General features: G+C 57.1%; 5 protein-coding genes across 5 annotated transcripts; 1 reads left to right on the top strand and 4 right to left on the bottom strand.

Moving 5' to 3' along the window:
- Nucleotides 1–555: 555 nt before the first annotated feature.
- Nucleotides 556–3,193, bottom strand: SPSK_03988 (chromatin assembly factor 1 subunit B; the record flags this gene model as incomplete). Its single annotated transcript, XM_016730803.1, has 3 exons — nucleotides 556–2,837; nucleotides 2,892–2,994; nucleotides 3,074–3,193. 3 exons carry the CDS (start codon nucleotides 3,191–3,193, stop codon nucleotides 556–558), a joined length of 2,505 nt encoding a protein of 834 aa, XP_016585757.1.
- Nucleotides 3,194–6,011: 2,818 nt separating this feature from the next.
- Nucleotides 6,012–6,459, bottom strand: SPSK_04636 (uncharacterized protein; the record flags this gene model as incomplete). The annotated part of the gene is made up of 2 exons (XM_016731436.1): nucleotides 6,012–6,094; nucleotides 6,234–6,459. The coding sequence occupies 2 exons, from the start codon at nucleotides 6,457–6,459 to the stop codon at nucleotides 6,012–6,014; spliced, it is 309 nt and encodes a 102-aa protein (XP_016585756.1).
- Nucleotides 6,460–8,432: 1,973 nt separating this feature from the next.
- SPSK_04658 (uncharacterized protein) lies at nucleotides 8,433–8,834 on the bottom strand (the record flags this gene model as incomplete). Its single annotated transcript, XM_016731458.1, has 1 exon — nucleotides 8,433–8,834. The coding sequence occupies one exon, from the start codon at nucleotides 8,832–8,834 to the stop codon at nucleotides 8,433–8,435; it is 402 nt and encodes a 133-aa protein (XP_016585755.1).
- A 348-nt stretch (nucleotides 8,835–9,182) lies between these two features.
- Nucleotides 9,183–14,121, top strand: SPSK_03856 (ABC transporter family protein; the record flags this gene model as incomplete). The annotated part of the gene is made up of 2 exons (XM_016730671.1): nucleotides 9,183–9,497; nucleotides 9,562–14,121. 2 exons carry the CDS (start codon nucleotides 9,183–9,185, stop codon nucleotides 14,119–14,121), a joined length of 4,875 nt encoding a protein of 1,624 aa, XP_016585754.1.
- A 621-nt stretch (nucleotides 14,122–14,742) lies between these two features.
- On the bottom strand, nucleotides 14,743–18,789 carry SPSK_03884 (uncharacterized protein; the record flags this gene model as incomplete). The annotated part of the gene is made up of 1 exon (XM_016730699.1): nucleotides 14,743–18,789. One exon carries the CDS (start codon nucleotides 18,787–18,789, stop codon nucleotides 14,743–14,745), a length of 4,047 nt encoding a protein of 1,348 aa, XP_016585753.1.
- Nucleotides 18,790–19,083: the final 294 nt, after the last annotated feature.

Raw genomic sequence — 19,083 nt, 5'->3', positions numbered from 1 at the left:
GTCGATTCGTGGTGGCATTGTCTCGGCGAGACTGCTTTTCCTTTTGTGCCTGCATAGAAACGCGATCGGATTATTAGGCATCGGAGGCAGGCTGTTTGAGGTCAGTTCAGGGACGCGGCAGTTGGGAGAGGCAATCTTGACTCATCATCGTACACATTTGGTGCTTCACGGGACAGCAAGACGAAATTTGGAACTATTTTGTGAACGGACGCGGGAGAGGGGAATGTTAATGAACATGGAAATTTTTTGTTAGGTTTCCCATTGCAAATGACCAGTAAATAAAATGAGCAAATTATGACAACAAACCCAATCGCCTTTGCAAGAAAAACAAGGCAGAAACCCAAAGTATATCCTTTTGACAACAGAATGAAACAAACGACGGAAGCGCAATGTGCAAATTGTAATCCACGCTCAGATCAGCCATCTCTAAGCACACCCACGGTCCCTTGATTCACTGTACTGCTTCGACAAACGTAGAACTCCCAAACATTGCCAAAAACGAAAAGAAAAGAAATTGAGAAATTGAGAGAAGAAAAGAGGGCCCAACTCCCAACCTTAAGAGCTAGATCCCTCACCACTGCTGCCGCCGCCCAGCCCACTCACCAGCGTCGGTGCAATCCGGCGCTTCTTGGTCGGCTCCTCTTTGTCGTCACCTTCGCTGCTGGAGGCGGCAATGGCGGAAGCATCGCGCTTTGTGCCCGAAGCCGAAGCAGACGAGGGAGGCACCGCCGACACAGCCGGTGGCACGCCCACGACACTGCCCGCCACGCTCCCGGCAACACTGCCGGCAATGCTGCTCGTTGCACTGTTGGCTCGGTTGCGCGGCGTCTCGGGCGGGGTGGCTGCGGCGCCACCACCACCACCATTTATGCCGCCACCACCGCTAGACACAACCGGCGCCTTGAGGTTGGCTAGGCCGGCAATGATGGTGCTGTTGCTGGGCGAGGCAGCGGCTAGGCTGGGCATTGTGCCCACGACGAGGGGCGGGTTGTTGATGACGGATCCAGGCCCACCGGTGCCGGTATTTGTGGTGGAGGCCGACGGTATGGGGACGACGGTGCCGGGCTGAGTGATGACAGACGAGGTGGAGTTGGACCGTGCCGGAGACGACGGGCGGCCGCTGCTGACAAAGGAGGCTGTAGGTGGTGGCGAGGGCGCCGAGAACGAGCTGGCCGAGTTCCGTTGCTGGTGCGTATAGGGTGACGGCGGTGCAAACACGGCGGTCGGAGTAGGAATGGGAGTGGTTTGAGCCGAGGCAGAGGAGCGGTCGTCGGCCCCGAATCCCGCCCGCTTTTGGTTCGAGAGGACCGTCAGGTCGCCCGTGTACTGCGCGCCCAGCTCGCCCGGCGAAAACGAAAGCGTCGAGCAGAAACCGTCTGACGAAGAGATTAGCAACGTCAGGCCGTCGCTCGACCAAGTCAGGTCGGTAAACGTGGCACAGTGCAGGTTGCTGACCACACATATGGGCGATTGCTGTTGTGTGTCGTACAGCAGTACAGAGTCTTGCGTGGCAACGGCATAAATCATGCGATGGCCCAGGGCAAAGACAGATTTGGGCCCTGGCGTCGTTGCCGTCGTGGTCGTGGTCGTGGAGGTGGTGGTTGCCGAGCTCGATGCGCCCGGAGCAGCGGCGGAGGCGGTCGCCTCTGTGCCTTGGCTATCGTTTGCGGTTGACCTTGGTGGTGGCGGCGGATCCATGACCGAAGGAGTGCCAGCTGCAGAGGCAGGCTTGGTGATGGGATCGGGGAGGGACGGGATGGGCTCCTCAGATGAGGACGTGTCGATGGTAATGTGCTTGGTTGGCGGTGCCGTGGACTGGCGAAGGGTGTAGATGACGGGCGAGCAGCGGACAGCCACGGAGGGCTTCTTGTGTCCCGGCAGGTGGGCGATGGGGGCCTTGTTGATGCCGCCGCGTGAGTAGATGTAGACGGTGTTGGTGACTTCGTACGTGGGCTTGGTGGCGCCTTCGGCTTGGTGCTGTGTCTGGTACTGGCCGGCCGGCGTGAGGAGGAGGCTGCCGTCGGGCGTAAAGGTCAGGCGGCGGAAGAAGGACGTCAGCGTTTCGTTGGCGTAGAGGCTCGCATTCCGCATGGCGATGCTCGAGGCCGTCGTATGCGGCTTGGGCGAGGCTTCCATGGGCATGACGGCTGGCAGCGGCATTGACGGGGCCGGCGATACGGACCGTCGTGAGGAGAATGACGAGCGGCGGCTGTGGCTCACGACGCTGGGCGGGTTCATGGGCAGGGCAAACGACGTCGGCGTGCCCGGCGCCGAGGGAACAGGCGAGCTTATGGAAGTCGGGCCAGCGCCAATGCCGACGGCGTCGATGGCCGCGAGCTGCGAGCGATGGGACGTGGTGATGTCCGAGGGTGCGGGGCTGTGGGACGCGAGGTGGCGCGGCGGCAGGTCGGCTTTGCTGTGGTTGGCCACCTTGGGCGTCTTGTCGTCGAGCCCATTGAGAATGTACTGGCCGTCCTTGTTCTTCAGCGAGTAGATGTGCACGGAGCGGTCGGACGACTGCGTGGCGATGTATTCGTTGAGAGGATCCCAGGCGACGCCCTGGACGTAGTGGCTGTGCTCGGCGACCTGGCGGACCAGCGAGCCTGTGGCCGCGTTGTAAATGCGGGCAATATTGTCCATGCTGCCGATGATAAAGTACATGCCGTCGGGCGACCACGCCAGGTCGTAGATCTCGGCGCCGGAGGAGCGGCACATATGCTTTGTCCGCCAGCTCTCCTTGTCCTCGATGCCGTCGTTGCCAAAGGTCGGGTGGTGTGTCTCCGAGGGCACCCAAAGGATGACGTTGCCGTCGTCGCCAGCAGAGGCCAGCAGCTCGCCTGTGGTGTTAGTGATGCTAATATGACAAAAAGAGAAGATGGCTGAAAGCTCACCTCTTGGGCTCCATCGGACCACATTGACGGCCTGTGTGTGCTTCACTAGGGTCGACAGATAGTCGACTTTTCTGCTCTCGCCATCGTTTTCAACCTTCCAGAGCTGCATGGACGTCATTAGCTTCCGCAATCTCAGATACAAAGGCGGATCAAGTGCCCTCGCCATCGACTCCTGAGCTTACCCGGACGTTGTTGTCGCCGCCGGCCGTCGCCAAACGGCCCTTGCCGTGCGGCTCAAAGTGTGCAGAGTAGATGGGGGCATTCTGGTCATGCCAATTGATGATCAAGGGTATGCTCTTCATGGTGACATGTGCTTCGGGGCCGAAGAAAGAGGCCCGTTGTCGACCCAGGTGCTGCTCGAAAAAGGAGGATGTCGGAGAAAGAATTCGTTGCGGTCGCGGACGTTTGCTATCTATCGAGGGCGATAAGAACCGAACAGAAGAGGCTTCGAAGCTCGAGACGAAAGGAGGTCGTCGCGGAAGGAGGCTGGAAGGCTGAAAGATTGGCTGGGGGACGAATTTTGCAGCAGACGATGAGAGGAGCTTTATGGCTGACTCCGGCGTGAGGCAGGCAAAACCCTATCACGAACTTTTGAGATTCGATTAGGGGAGGAGCAAGTCAGGGATGGCGATGGGCGGCTGGTGGTGTGTTGCAAAGGAAGGCACGTCGTCGTTGTCGTTCGTGACAAAAGGGCAGGAGCATATGGTGGAGGCGGACGGAGGTGCAAGCCACGGCTTGGCCGCTTCCAGATTGGGGCGTCGCGTCTTGTCGTGTAAAGTGCGACTTATGTGGCTCTGCCCGACCGCGATTGGCTCAATGGCTGCGGGCAGCTGGGTTTGTTGCGAGACGCCAGAACACGCTAGTGGAGCTTGCTCCCGTGGTACAGTGCCGATAAGCTGAATCTGCACTGTAGAGCAGCACTGGTAGAAGGCACCAATGCTCACGGAAACGCCGTCGAACGTCTCGTGCCTCTACCGGAATCCGGGAACGGTCCTTTTGTCCACGGAGGTTTACAAAAGAGACCTGGAACTAGTAGACACTTTGTATGTTCATGCTTTACAGATCGCCTGTCTTGGGGCGCGGTACCTCAAACCGGGGCTGCACGGCCGTTTCAAGACTGTGTGTCTGTCACTTCTCTCACTGTGGGTCTGGCGACTAACAAAACGGGCGTCAGTCTGACACAAAGCATACCTTTGGCAGGAATCTGTTACGACCACTGAGGAAGACGCAACGGACGTGCATCACAGCTGCACGTGCACAGGGGTCGACATGCGCGAATTGCGATAAGTGGCACGAATAGGAGCTCGAGCAAGAGCATCGCCATTGTAGATGCGCCCCCGTTTATGCACTGCGAGAACGAGCAACGTTCCAAACCGCGCGTCCAGAGGCACCTGAGCATGCCCCCCATCTTTGGTCGTTTCACACTGTCGGCGAGTCAAATGTCACACTGTCCCTCGCTCTCGCGATCGTTCCCTCCTTTTCTCGGGTGGTAGTCTTGACATCGAACTTCAAATATCAATCTCGGCCTCTGCTGTGACGCCCGCTATCCGCCTTACGGTCCTCATCTCTGTACGTGGCCCCGGAGCCATGCTACAGGCAACCCGCATATTGCTCAATACAGATCTAAATCTTTCCAGCGAAAAAACACCGACTAGTCATGTGCGTTGCCTTGCCGGTCCTGCGAGGCACGGCTGGGGGACGGGACCTTTGCTACAATTGGCCAAGCTGTACCGGCGGAGCTGTGGCCCAGCAGCGGGCAGGAATTACGGCATATTTACTGCTCATATGCGGGAAACTTACGGCCTTGCTCACCTTCTCATTCCGTCTCGTTATGTCAACAAAATGACCGAGGTGTGAGATGTTAGTTTTCCTAGTCCAACTAACGAGATGTGGTCGCGATACACCTTGACGGTTTTGTCGGTTGCAAGTGATTCTCGGCTGGCTTGTGTGTAAGTCCACCTGCCTCGGGCCTCCCCGCCTGGAGTCACCTCCCCTCACATCCCGCGCCCGTCCCGGGATAAAAGCATCACACCGTCAATCCAAGCTGTGCTCTGGCTGAACGACACCACTTATCGGCGGTGTCACTTTGACAGCCGAAATGAGGTGCATCATAAATGTCAAACAACTGGAGGGCTCGAAAGATCCAACGGTATTACGAAGTAAAGAGAAAAAGCGATGAAGGAAGCGTAGAGGTGAGTCGGACGGATTGTGCCCCGCGAGCATTAATCTCAAAGTTGTGAATTATGGGCAGTGAGTCACAACCGACCAAGCACGCGATTTTTCTCAATATGATGACTTTTGGGTATGCAGGCGGTAGAAGTACCCCGTACTACGACGACGCATCATGCAGCCCATGGGGAAAGGAAATCTGAACATGAAAATCAAATCCCTTGCGTCCATTCTATTCAAATGGTCGAAGGCAATGTTTTGAAATGTTGGTAATTGATAACCGCAACAAAAATCGGTGTCTGGTGTTGGATACGAAAAAGAGAAGTCGAGTTCTCCATGGAAGTCGAAAAAAAAAAGAACTAGGAGACCAGAGTAGCTTCATGGATAATGAAAATGCGTGAATGGTTAAGCGTCTCTCCGTGCTTACGACCAGGCGACCACTACGATGAGAGACACGGGACGAAATATTTACAGAGACATGGATGGGGGGAGGGGGCGGACGGCCGTAGAATGAAGAAAGAGGAAGGTCGATAAAAATGACAGAAGCGTGGAGCAAAAGGCGATAAACAAAAAGGAATGAAACAAATGCATGAGAAAGGGTGGGGACCAGTAGCATGAAGGATGTGACCAACCCACAAGGTCAGGTTGGTCACAGAGCCGTGCATTAGACCCCGCCGGGGCTTGTTCGCCGTGGTATCTTGGGGCCTTCGTTGGTGACTTCCCGTCGTAATATTCGTAAAAGCAACAGCGTGATTCGAAGCATTTTGGCGCAGCTGTCAGGTCCGGTCCAGGGCCTCTATTCATGTTCATGTGGAACGTGAGGTGGAGCCACAGACAAGTACAAATCTTCAGCCAAGATACCCTTTGATTGATGATAGAGAAGAGCCAGATTCGACAAAAAAAAACATGACCAGTGGTCTGTGCTTTCTGGGGCGGTTTCTTTTATTGGTACTATAGTTTTTCCTCATTCATGGCCTCTGGCAATTGGCATTGCATAGATTTTCGAACCGGCGGAGCGGTATCAACATCACGTACTATAAATATTGGCACAAATAGCCAAATTGCAGAATTGCCCTGTTTTCGTAGGCCAAGTAGATGCACAACTTGCAGACAGCATACCTCGATCGGACCGGGCTGCAGCCGTGCGGCGGGTAACTCGACAGTAAAACTTACAAACCGAGACTGGTCGCATGTCGGCCTCGCCCTCCTCCTGGAACCTGCCTCTCTCGCTTCGCATGTCGGCTGACCAGCCTTTTACACCGACTTTGTAGGCGAACCTAGCCTTGGCCTTGGAATCTACCTTTCCCACCATTTCTTCGTCCACGCCTCCCTCTGCAGGTTGCAGGCCGTTGTATTTGCCGGACAAATTCGGAATTGTCTCCGACGCCCTTCTTGCCATCTGCACTTCGCCTTCAGCTTTTGGCCTTTCTCTCAACTATGCTGGAGGCCACATGTTTTAATGCTGCGTGGCTGCCTGGCCTGCCACACTTGCGTTTCCTTACTGGCCCGTCATCAAGCAGAACTGCCTCAGGATGTGAGACAAGTCTCATACCGTCAGGTGCTTTGGCCAAAAAATTAAAAAATGGCAGAATACCACTAAAGATTATAGAAAACGAAAATGACAAGAAGAGCCATATCAAGATCCAAGCAGAGTCATTACAGTTACCATATGACTCGGCATCTCAGCCACGAGAGCACTGCCCTGAACGAGTCTTCATCTGGGAAATACAGAGGATGCAGCACGGAAAACCTCACCTGGCAAAATCAGCTTTCTTGCATTTAGAGTGGTATTTTCAAAATCTTTCCGGCCTGTCGTCTGTCACAGACTGACGGACTGGCTCGTGCCTTAAAAATCCATCGGGCAACCCACTGCACCCACTAACAGCGGCCGGGGTGGGGGTGCTCTTGCCGTGAAAGGCAAGTTGTTAAACAGACTGGCCAACCGCAGTCCGCTCCTACCTCTTGTCTTAATTCTTCCGCCGGTCCCCACTGCAATATCAACAAGTACGCAAAACACGGGCCAAGAATGAGACAGGAACGGCGGTAACAGCGGGCCATGGAAAGAGCGGGGGCTATTGGTCCCTTGTTTTCTTCTCTGCCTTACCTGCGTTCGCAGCTGCCTTCCGTGAGCCTTGCCGTTGTTTTTCTTCCTGGCAACTGCTTCAACGTCCTATTCGTGCCAGGGAAGGAGCATATGTGTGTGCGCTGCTACATTACCGTGCTACATTCAACGCTGTAGATCTCCTCCTACCTCGCAGTGCGAATGCGACTGACCAGGCTCTAGCTTTTGTTTTTGTGTGTGTCTAAGAAACATGGTCCACTCTGCATCTCACGCCTTTATCCTGCTCGCCGCAGTTTTTTCAACGGACTTTCGTCTTTTTCTCCTTTCCCATATCTGTGGCCTTTTTATCGCCGTCTCCTTGCCTGAAAAGTATTCTTGCTTTGCGGGAGTGACAATCGCACTTGCCTACTTCGTATTTTAATCCATGGTTTTCTTCCTTCCCAATTCAGACTCGTCTCTTTTCTTCGTAGATTGCCGCCAGTGCCCTGCTTGGCAGGTAGCTGACACTCGCCGGACGGGCTTGCCCCCTCGTTCGTGCCTTCCTGCCTCGCCGATGAGTCAACCACTATCTCCGATCGGCAAAGCGGTGTGGTCTTGTACACTACTGAGGCAACAAGTCTTGCACGCGGCTGGCGAAAGGGACCCGGAGGCTAGGATCTTTGTCCTCCGATCCTCTGTGCCCACAATTCGCCATGCTCGTCATTTTCTAGCGACGGAGAGTTCTATATCACCACCTGGAATTTCTCGAATTTGGAGACACAAACGTCTAACAGTTGAGACGTGCACTTGACTTCTGCTCTTTGAATTGTCGCCTCAAGTTCGCCTCATTTGTGCGGCGTCCTTGCGCCTTCCGCTGTTGACCTTTTCGCACCTTGTTCCTTCCTACTCATCGGGTCTCTCCTGCTTGCCTTTGCTACAGGATCTTGCACCTGCCGCCCCGATAGACGCCCTGCTCCTGCCAATTTGAAGGATTGCAGCCACCAGCCTCTTTCCCAGACCTTCACGCCGCCCAGGACTTTCTTTCCTGCATTCTGCATTTACGTAGTCCTTCTGTTTTCTTCTTTTTCGTTTTGTTTTTTCCATTCTCATTTTGCATTTTGACTCACGTCGTCAGTATCGTCACTTTGCCTTCCTTTCTGACTCCTGGAACCTGTATTCTTGACGCATCCACACGCATCCACACGCATCCACCCACCCGCGCTTTCGTTCACAGCCTCGATTTACCCATGAAGTGACCCATCGAGGTAGCTACCAGCTTGGGTTAGGTACCTGCGCATCCATGCTGCTATCACATTATCGGATTACGACATTCACACATAATTCGTACGAAGCCAAAATACAAATACAAAGCCAGGGTCCCGGGCTAGCTTGCGCTGCCTCGCCATTTTGTTCTCTTCATTGTTTTCGAGCAGCCCGTCTGTGTAGAATTTCTCATATCCCAGCTCGTCGTGTTTTGCAAGCTGTTGTTTGCTTCTGCCTCGTTCTGGCGTCACTCCTGCGGTCGTTTTGTTCGTCGACCTCTGTTTGTCAACCCCCCTCGCCATCCGCTCTGCATATTCTCCACTCCGCTCCCCGGCCTTCTGGTCTGTCTGGCTGCCTGGTCCATTTAGCACTCTGTTTTTGTCTGCCCTCTCCACTCTGCGTGAATCCAACTGGTTAATTCCTTCATTGTGCTGTGCTTTCCCGTTGTAGCCAGCCAAGGCTTTTCTCATATTTTGCATACATCGCTCCTATTTTCAATTGTTTCCTTTCTCTTCTTGTCCTTTACTCTTTTCTCTTTTTGCTTTTGATTGTGTTTCCCCGTGCCGCTGCGTTTTCTCCAGTTTTGGTGTAAAAGCAGCATTGGACCAGTCGAAAGACCTCATCCTCTTTTCTCTCCCTCTCCCCCTGAGAAGGATCATTGGCGAGAAAAAGAAAAGAACAGAAACAGCGCACAGCCAAAGAAAGAGAAAACGCTGCCGAGAGACTTTCCAAGTACGGACCACGGAATCCCGACAGCGTGAAAGCGCTGCAAGGCTTGGCAATTTTCCCCTTTCTCCAACGCGCGTTTCTCGCCAATCATGCACGATGAATCCATGATTCTTGGAGTTGGTGCCGCATTGGCCGCCGTCACCCTCTTGACCTACCCCTCCGTGTCTGGTCTCGTTAACCAGATCCGTAAGCGTGAGCAGCGAAGCGATGACGTCTACAGCGACCCTGACGGCAAGGCTACGGCCGAGTCGGACGCCGCTTTCTCCGACAAGCTGCCCAAGGCGGCTGTGCTGCTCTCCGCCCTCCTCGGCGCCGGACCGTCACTCGCCGCGTCCGTTCTAGCCACGCTCAACAACGGCCGTGACAAGCTGTTTGTTGAGAGCTGGCTCGTGACTGCTGCATGGGTATGTTCCTTTTCCTCGTCCGCGTCTCTCTCATGTCGCTCTGTCATCTAACAACAATGTCTAGCTCCTCATTTTGTTCCAGGCGATCGCCATTGTGGCCATCCGTCGCTCGTCCGAGGCCTACCACTTTGGTCTTTTCACCTTCGCGAGTGGTCTCACACTGGCTTACACCACTATTACCTTTGACACCAAGGTCGTCGAAGACCTGCTCGAGAACAACCGCCTAGTCCTTGGGCTGCGTGTCACTGAGCTTGTAGGCGTTGCCGCCGTCACCGCGGCCAGCGTTCTGCTGCCTCGGCGCCCCGAGGTCTACTACCAGGATGAACTCGTCGACCGAATGTACACCACGACTGCGTACAGCCGCTTCACCTTCTCGTGGCCCTCGGAGCTGATGAAGCTCTCGGTCACCAAGAAGAGCTTGGATCTCATCGATATGCCTCGCCCGAACCATCTGACCCGTGCTGTCAACATGTCTGCCAACTGGCGCGCTGCCAACTACCCGGACCGTCGCCTTTGGCTCTCCATTATCCGTGCCCACGCCGGCCCTTTTGCTCTACAGTGGCTGCTGACCTTCGGCACGGCCATCCTCAACTTTGCACCGCAGTGGGTCGTCCTGCGTCTGCTGCGCATCCTGGAGGGTCGCGTTCTGGGCGAACCCTTGAGCGTCGATGCTTGGATCTGGGTCCTGTGGCTCGGCATTGCCATCATTGCCCAGTCGCTTCTCGAATCTTACGTTTTCTGGCTGTCTTGGGCAGAGCTCAGCATCCCTGTCCGCGCCCAGCTCTCTGCTCTGATCTTTGAAAAGTCTATGCGCCGCAAGGATGTTAAGCAGAGCCGCAAGAAGAACAAGGACGCCGCCGTTGGCCCGACCGATCCCGCCATTGCGGCGCCTGGAGCCGAGACGACCACCGCTGATGCCCCCGAGGTGCCCGAACCGACCGACGCTGCCAAGGAAGAAGAAGAAGACGATCTTGAGTCAGCGAAGAAGACTAAGCAGGGCACTGTCAACCTGATTGGAGTGGATGGCAAGCGTGTTTCGGACTTTTGCTCTTACCAGAACCTCTTCCCCGGCAGTTTGTTCAAGCTTGCCGTTTCGCTCACATTCCTTGTCAATCTTCTGGGCTGGATTCCTCTCGCCGCCGGTTTCACGTCGATGCTCATCATCATGCCCTTCAATATCTACTTCTCGAAACTGTATGCGGACGCCCAGGACAAGTTGATGAAGCTGCGCGATGAGAAGCTGGAGGTCGTCACTGAGGCTCTGCAGGGCATCCGCCAGATCAAGTTCTCTGCCCTCGAACCGCAGTGGGAGGACAAGATCGGCGAGGTGCGCAATCGCGAGCTCAAGAAGGTCTGGGACGTCTTCTGCTACGATGCCATTCTGATTGCCTGCTGGGTCACGAGCCCTATTGCCTTATCCGCCATCTCGCTTGCCGTCTATGCCTACATCTATGGCGAGCTCAGCCCGTCTGTCGCCTTTGTCAGCCTGGGTGTTTTCCGGGCCCTGGAAGTTACTCTGTCTGTTATCCCTGAACTGACGACCGACCTGCTTGACGCCTGGGTCTCTATCAAGCGTATTGAGGAGTACCTTTGCAGCCCCGATCTTGTCAAGGTTTCCAAGGACGGCGATGAGATTTCGTTCGACAAGGCTTCCATTGCTTGGCCATCTGACGAGGATATTGACGAGAGCGAACGCTTCGTCCTGCGTGATGTCAACCTTACTTTTCCCCAGGGCGAACTCTCGGTCATCTCTGGCAAGACTGGTACCGGCAAGAGTATGTTGCTTTCCGCCATTCTTGGCGAGGTCGACCTCCTTGCTGGCAGCATCACCGTCCCTGACGGCCTGTCCATTGACGACCGCCATGATTCCAAGGCCACCAAGGGTGACTGGATCCTGCCCAAGTCGATTGCGTATATTGCCCAGATTCCCTGGATCGAGAATGCTACGATTCGCGAAAACATCATTTTCGGCCTGCCTACTGACGAGGAGCGCTACCAGAAGACCATCGAGGTATGCGCTCTTACGAAGGATCTCGAGATGTTGTCGGACGGCGAGGACACCGAAATTGGCGCCAACGGCATCAACCTGAGTGGTGGCCAGAAGTGGCGAATCACCCTTGCCCGTGCCATCTACTCGCGTGCCGGTATTCTTGTCATGGACGACATTTTCAGTGCTGTCGATGCCCACGTCGGTCGCCACATCTTTGAGAAGTGCATCAACGGTGAGCTCTGTGCTGGCCGCACCCGTATTCTGGTCACCCATCACGTGTCTCTGTGTGCACCCCAGACCAAGTTCCTCGTCGAGCTTGGCGAGGGCCGCGTGCTTCACTCGGGCCTGCTTTCGGAACTTGCTGAGGATGGCACCCTCGATCGCATCAAGAGCCATGAGCAGCGCGCCGTGGAAGTCAACGAAGATGAAACCGCCGAGGCCACGGCTGTGAACTCAGACAATTCCACTGACAACGGTGACGACAACGACAACGAGAGTGGCCCTAGCGATGGTGGTGCTCTCAAGAAGACTGCTTCTCGCGCCTCCCAAGCCGGGGCCGCAGAGGCTGCTCCCAAAAAGACGGCCAGGAAGTTTGTCGAGGACGAGAAACGCGAAGAAGGTGCCGTTCGCAAGCACGTGTACCTTGCGTATCTCAAGGCCAGCGGCGGCTGGCCCTTCTGGACTAGCGTCGTCGTTGTGTTCTTTATCGTGCAGATTCTCAATGTGTCTCGCTCCTGGTGGCTGCGCATCTGGACTGGTCTGTACGATGAGAAGAGTGAAGCGACCTCGTTCAATTATTCCACTCTTGGCCACCACGCCCTCGGCCAGAACCAGCAGTACTCCTACACCGGCGGCCTTCACCACCAGAAGACCATGGGCTCTGTGAATGGTTTTTCAAGTGCGTTCAGCTCATCCAACAAGGTCGGCACGTACACGACTGAATCTATGAGCTACTATATGGGAATCTACGTCCTCCTTGCCATGTCCACGGCCATCATCAGCTCGGCGCGATACTTTTACATCTATTTTGGTTCGATCCGGGCTAGCCGGACTCTGTTCGAGAGACTCAACTTTATCATTCTTCGGGCCCCGCTCCGCTGGCTCGATACTGTGCCCGTCGGTCGTATTCTGAACCGTTTCACCGCCGACTTCAACATTATTGACAACCAGCTGGCCAACTCCATCAGCTTTGGTGGTAATTCGTTTGTCCAGCTGATTGGTGTCGTCTTGTCTGGTTTCTTTGTCTCGCCGTTCATTGTGTTGATGTCGTTTGCCCTCCTGGTCATCTGCGTCTACTTCGCCTCCATCTATGTCACCGCTGCCCGCCCTGCGAAGCGTCTTGAAAGCACGGCTAAGTCGCCCGTGTTTGAGCAGTTCGGCACGGCCCTGTCCGGTGTTGTGACCATCCGTGGCTACGACAAGGTACAGGTCTATATTCAGCGCATGTACCGCAAGCTGGATGACTGGTCGACCACGACCTGGCACTTATGGCTGTTCAATCGCTGGGTTGGCTGGCGCATGAGCCTGGTGGGCTCCTTCTTCTCCGTCGTTGTTGCCTCGGTTCTTTTCTCGTCACCGACGATTGACTCGGCCCTGGCTGGTTTCGCACTGGCCTTTGCTCTGGATTTCTCGTCGTGCGTCATGTGGACAGTGCGTCTGTACGCTAACGTCGAGCTCCAAATGAATGCGGCCGAGCGCATTATTGAGTACACGGAGCTGCCTACCGAGGATCTTGGTGGTCAACAGCCACCTGCGGCCTGGCCGACGGAAGGCCGCATTGAGGTCGACAACCTGGTTGTCAGCTACGCTCCCGATTTGCCGCCTGTCCTGAAGGGTCTTACGTTTGGTGTTGAGCGCAACCAGCGCGTTGGTGTTGTCGGCCGCACCGGTGCCGGCAAGTCGTCGCTGACTCTGGCGCTGTTCCGTTTCCTCGAGGCTCGCTCGGGTGGCATTCACATTGACGGCATCGACATCTCCAAGATCAGGCTCCACGATCTCCGTTCGCGCTTGGCTATCATTCCTCAGGACCCCGTTTTGTTCTCTGGCACTATTCGCAGCAACCTGGACCCCTTCAACACACACACTGACGAAGAGTTGCGCGACTGTTTGGATCGCGTACACTTGACAACGTCCCGCGCATCGTCGGCTGCCACTTCGGGTCGCAACTCGCCTACACCTGCCGAACCCGCCTCGTCCTCCAGCACTGTGTCGGAGCCCAAGAACGTCAACATCTTCAACGGCCTGTCCTCGCAGATCTCTGAAGGTGGCCTCAATCTGTCGCAGGGCCAGCGCCAGTTGCTCTGCCTGGCCCGTGCCATAGTCCGGAGACCGCGTGTCATGGTGCTGGACGAGGCGACGTCGGCCGTTGACATGCACACGGATGGTCTGATCCAACGCAGCATTCGCGAAGAGTTCACAGACTCGACCTTGCTCGTGATTGCGCACCGTCTGAGCACCATTGCCGACTTTGACCGCATTCTTGTGCTCAGCGATGGTGCGGTGGCCGAGTACGGCACGCCGCGCGAGCTGTGGGAGAAGGGTGCCGAGGAGGGCATCTTCCGCGGCATGTGCGAGGAGAGTGGTGAGCGCGACAAGCTGGAGAAGGTCGTGTTCGGCACGGCCTCCTCTTCTTGAGCACTTGGCGTCTTTTCTCGAAATGGCCTATAACATCCGCTGTTTTTGTAATTTCTTCTTATACTTTTTGCACGCCTCAGGTTGTTCAGATTGTCCTATTTTGTCGTATATCGCGTTGTTTCCTACCAACTACTTCTGCCCATTTATATTTCGAGATTTTGGATTGTTCAAAAATGCTTGTTTTATTCTCAGTTTAACCAAAAAAGAAGACACTCTTGTTTTGGCAGTGTCGCAATTTTGCTTTTCGTTCATATTTTTCTTTGGTTTCTCGACTTATATGTCCCTGTCGAAGTTCTGATTTTTTTGAATAAATTGTCACGACTTCATTCAAAAAAAGTCAAAAAAAAGAAAGAAAGAAGAAAGAAAGAAAGCCAGGTGTCTCTCACATCAAGGCAAATTCCGAATTTTTTTTTTTTTACTTATTGTCTTTTTTTAAGTCAGACACAAATATATCTCATCTGCCTTTCTGCATAAGCTATAGACAATACGTAAACGTTCCCAAATTTTGTAAACATAAAGTCACCCGGGCTCGCTTTGCTCAATTCATGGTATTCATTTCGTCTCAAAACAGGCCATCTCTCATCTGATCATCATGCAGCATGGTTTCATTTCGTTCGTTCATCATGGAAGACGCAGCTCGGCCCGGTCACCAACCTCGGCCACGCGTTCAAGACCGTTCCAGAGGTAGCGCACATGCAGTACCTTTTTGCCGCGAGCCGCCCGGCGCTGTGTGGGTGCCGTCGGTTGCCCGTCACTGTACTTCTTGGAGCGGTAGCTGGGCGCCGGGTCCCAGAAACCCAGCAGACGGCCCTTTTGCAGGCCGGCCGGAATGTAGAGGTAGTCGCTGTCGGTGGCATCGTTGCCGCTGCCGCCCGTCACAATCAGGGCAGACACTGCCGCGGTGACATCCGCCACCTCGTAATCGGGCGCCCAGCCGTTGCGCGAGGCCATAGCAGTCACGGGCGGAGAGGCAGCATGAATGCCGTGGCCTAGGCCGCTCGTCGCGCTATCGTTGCGTGTGTGCCCAGTGTCCGGGTCATCCGGGTCGTCGGCGAGGGCTACGCCGTACTTGGCACTGATAATGACGAGCTCGTTGTGGTGGTGGTGGTCGTTGTCACTAGCAGTGCTGCTGCGAATCACTGAGCGCTGGCGCATCTGCTGCTCCAGTACGCGCTGTGCGTCGACAGCCGAAGCCAGGATCATGGTCAGCTCGTCGGCCTCGGCGCGGTGGTGCGTAATGGCCTGTTCTTCTTCCTCGTCAAAGTCAAAGCCGGCATCGTGGGCATCGTCCGCCGTCTCGTGCTCGTAACCGGCTGTGGCGGCGGCCTCACCAGTCAGACCGCGTCTCTTGGCACGCGCCTTGGACCGCGACGACTTCCACTGCTTGGTGGCGGCGCGCCAGTAGATGCGTGCGACCTCGCGGACGGCCATGACGGCCACGGGTGCAATGGCGGCCCATACGAAGAGTTTGGCGGCTGCGTGGGTCGCCGAGGTGGACGAGGACGCGGCAATCGAGGCCGGGTTCGGCAGCAGCAAGAAAGGCAGCTTGAAGCGCTGGCCCAGGCGCGACCAATACAGGGAGATGTGGACATGGCCACTGCTAGCGCTCAGGGCGACCTCAAGGCCGAGCTTAGGCGGAGTCGTGCTGGCGGGGGTGCTGCTGCGGAAGCTTGTTGTGGCGTTGCTGGTCCAGCCGTTGCGGAGGCCCCACCAACGGACAGGCGCCAAAGCACGGACGGCGAGGTAGCCATCGGAGAAGTAGCAGTCGGCGGCGCACAGTTCAGCCTCGACGCGGACGGCTCGCTGCGGCGACTGGCGCTGCCGGCGACTGCGACGGGAGTTGGAGGCCGCGGTAGACGGGGGTGTCCGTCCGAGAGGGGTGAGGAAGACGGTACGGCCGTAGCGCAGGTAGGCAGCCGCGGAGCCGTAGCCTGTCGTGGCGGCTGAGACAGTCCACGTGCCGTGCGGGGAAACAGGGTTGCGACGGTCGGACGAGTATGCCGTCACGCTGCCCAGGGTATCCATGTCGATGTCGACGCCCTTGAGACCGCGGTCGGCGGGACCCGTCAGGGGCCGTCCGGCGTGCAGGCCCAGTTGATGGGGGCTCATGCTATAACCGACCTCGACCATGGGTGGGATAAGGGGGGCGAAGACAGAGGAGACAGAATCCAGCGAGGATGAGGACGAGGACGACCACCACGCGTTTCCGCTGTCGGCGCACAAGAAGATGTTACCGTTGCCGCTGCCCACGCGGCGGGAGAGACCAAGGCCGAAGCGTGGCAGCGACGGCGACGGCGACAACACCAGCAGGCGATTCGAAAACAAGGACGATTCGCCGGTCTGCACCATAGCCTCCACATGGATACGCTCGTTGCTGGGATGGCCGAAAATGCGGCGCTCAAGCTTATGGGCGGCCGCGGGCAGTTGAACAGTCTGGGCAATGCGGACCGTGACGGCCGCACGGGGCAGCACCTCGGCCTCGACGTCAACCACAACGGACGGCGGCGGGGGGCCTGGTGCACTGCCGGGAGGATTGGCGAGCGCACTGCCAGACCAGAACTCCTGGCGGTAGCCGAGCACGACACAGCCGGTGGCTCGAGTATGCGCTAGCTGTGCGATGCGGGCCGGGCCGAGCACCTCGGGCAAAAGTGGCTGGAACCGGTCGCCAAGTGGAAGGACGGCACCAGCAGCGGCTGCCGCTGTAGATAGAGAGTACGTCGAGGCGGACAGGCTCACAATGGGGATGCCGCAGCGAATGGGCCACAGGGGCTGGTCGGCGGCGGCGGCGGCGGAAGAAGTAGACGAGTGGCGGCGGGTATAGTAGTAGGTGCGGCCATCGCGACTCTTAAAAGAATTTTGTGCCGCAGGCTCGGGGCCTATGCCATAGTGTTCGTGCAACAGGCGGCGCGCCTTCTGAAGGCGGCACTGCAGCTGGAAGAGGCTGGCTTCGGTATACTGGCGAAGGGCGGGCAGGCCGACGCGGACGGATTGTGTGAGGGAGTAGTCGAGAGAAGCCACGTTCGGTGCGGCTGGGAGGAGCTGGCCCGCCCGATGATGAGCACCCGAGACGGTGTAACGAGCGCCCAGATCGGTTGTCGTCTGGAAATCGTATTTACGCACAAATGCCGGGGCCTGTGGTGAAGGGTAGGCGGCTGTTGGCACTGTAGGTGCTGTTGGCGCCGTTGTGGCCTTGTCGGAGCTGCGTGTCATTTTGCTTTTGCCGCTCTTGCCGTCATCCACCTCACTCTCGCTGTCGTCATCGTCGTCGTCGTCAAGGCCGTCGCCCGTGCGGTTGTCTTCCAGGTCATCAAGGTAGCGGTCGTACTCGAGCCGGCGGATTGGGTCGATCAGCGTCTCAAACGCGTTCTGGATCTCCAAAAAATAGGCGGCTGCAAAAGGCCGCAGCGCCGTGGGCATCAAGTTCGCCTTGTCGGGGTCGTTGCTGGCACTGCCGTTGCTGACGGTGCTGTTGAGCAGGCGGAACAGGCGGAAGTAGGCAGCACGAATCTGGGCGCCGTTGGGCGGCGGCAACTGCTCCCTCGAGAGGCAGAAGAGGTCGTAGTAGCTGCGGTGCACGCGGGACGCCGGGATGCGAGCAGGAGGAGGAGCGGATGCGGCGGCGATGGAGGACCGTGGACCACGCTGTGCAGGAGGCAGGACAGGCACAGGCAGCCGCAATGGGTCTTGCAGCTCGTCGAGGATCTCCGCGTCACGGGGCGGCGACTTCTGGCTGCTGCTGCTGCCGCCGCCGCCACCAATGACGGTCACGTCGGCTGATGAGTGTGCACGGCTTCTCTTCTTCTGTTTGGTGGGCGTCTGCTCAGTCGTGTCGTTGTCGTCTGTCAGATCATTGCCGTCGCTGTTGGCGTCGGAACGGCCACCTCCAATCGTAGCCGCATCGTCCTCGTCTTCATTCTCTTCCAAGACCGTGCTGTATGCACCCCCGAGGTACTCTTCCTCGGCCTGCCAAGGCGACCCCTGCAAGCCGTTGCCCGTGGACGAAGCGGTGGGGGTCATGCTGCCGAGTTCAGCAAAGGGGTCCAGCCCACCGACGCCGCCCACGCTCGCTGCAGCAGCCGCGGCGGCGGCCGCCTCGTACCCGTCGTACGCGTCGTACCCGTCATACCCATACACGGATGGCGCCCGTGCCGTGCCCACAGACAACATGGACTGCGCGTCAAAGATGGACGAGGCGGTGTCGTCAAAGCCAAAGTCGAGCACGCTGCGTGTCGATGCGAACTGGTCGGTCAGCGAGAAGCGGGACTCGCTGGCACGGCCGGCGAGATTGCCATAGATGCCGCCCGTGCCGGTGGACGGACCTGGGTCGGTGGCGGGCGGCTGCAGAGTGGCCGCAGACGAGGAAGACGTGGACGACGACGACGCGCCCGACTTTCTCGACGGCCGGTCAGACGGCGTTGACGGTGCGAGTGACTCTCGCGAGCGGTTGCTGCTGCTGCCGGCAATGCGGTGGAGCGACGTGGACGAACGGTTAGAGGGTGCACCGCTGTGGCGGGCACTGCGGTGGCGGGAGGACGACGTCGCCGAGGACGAGGAAACGTTGGATGCCGTGTCGGACGACGAGGGGTTGTTTGTTGACGAGGAGCCTCCAGAGCTCCTGAGGTGGGCCGTCGACGACGAGCGCGAGGAGCGGCGCCGGGTGTCGGACATGGCGGGGAGGGGAAGGCGCGACGGTCGTCACGCGCGACTAGTGCTTGCAGAACGAGTACGCTCTGGGAAGGAGGGAAGGTAGTTGCAGGCGCAAAAAGCAAGAGGTAGGAGCGACCGCAGCCAGTACGACTTAACACGGAAAGAGCAAGGAACGAAAATAAACAAACGCAGGAGAATTGGAAAAGGAAAGAAGAGGATAATGCCAATGCAGGGGAAAGAGCAAACGACGAGTGGCCCTGCCTGGTCGCCCCTCACTCCTTGCAAACAGCGCCCAAAGCAACACGACATACGTCG

Source organism: Sporothrix schenckii, assembly GCF_000961545.1.
Source record: "Sporothrix schenckii 1099-18 chromosome Unknown Cont47, whole genome shotgun sequence".
NCBI classification, from domain to species: domain Eukaryota; kingdom Fungi; phylum Ascomycota; class Sordariomycetes; order Ophiostomatales; family Ophiostomataceae; genus Sporothrix; species Sporothrix schenckii.
Note: the sequence above shows the minus strand (reverse complement) of the source record. Positions and strands in the feature narration are given on the sequence as shown.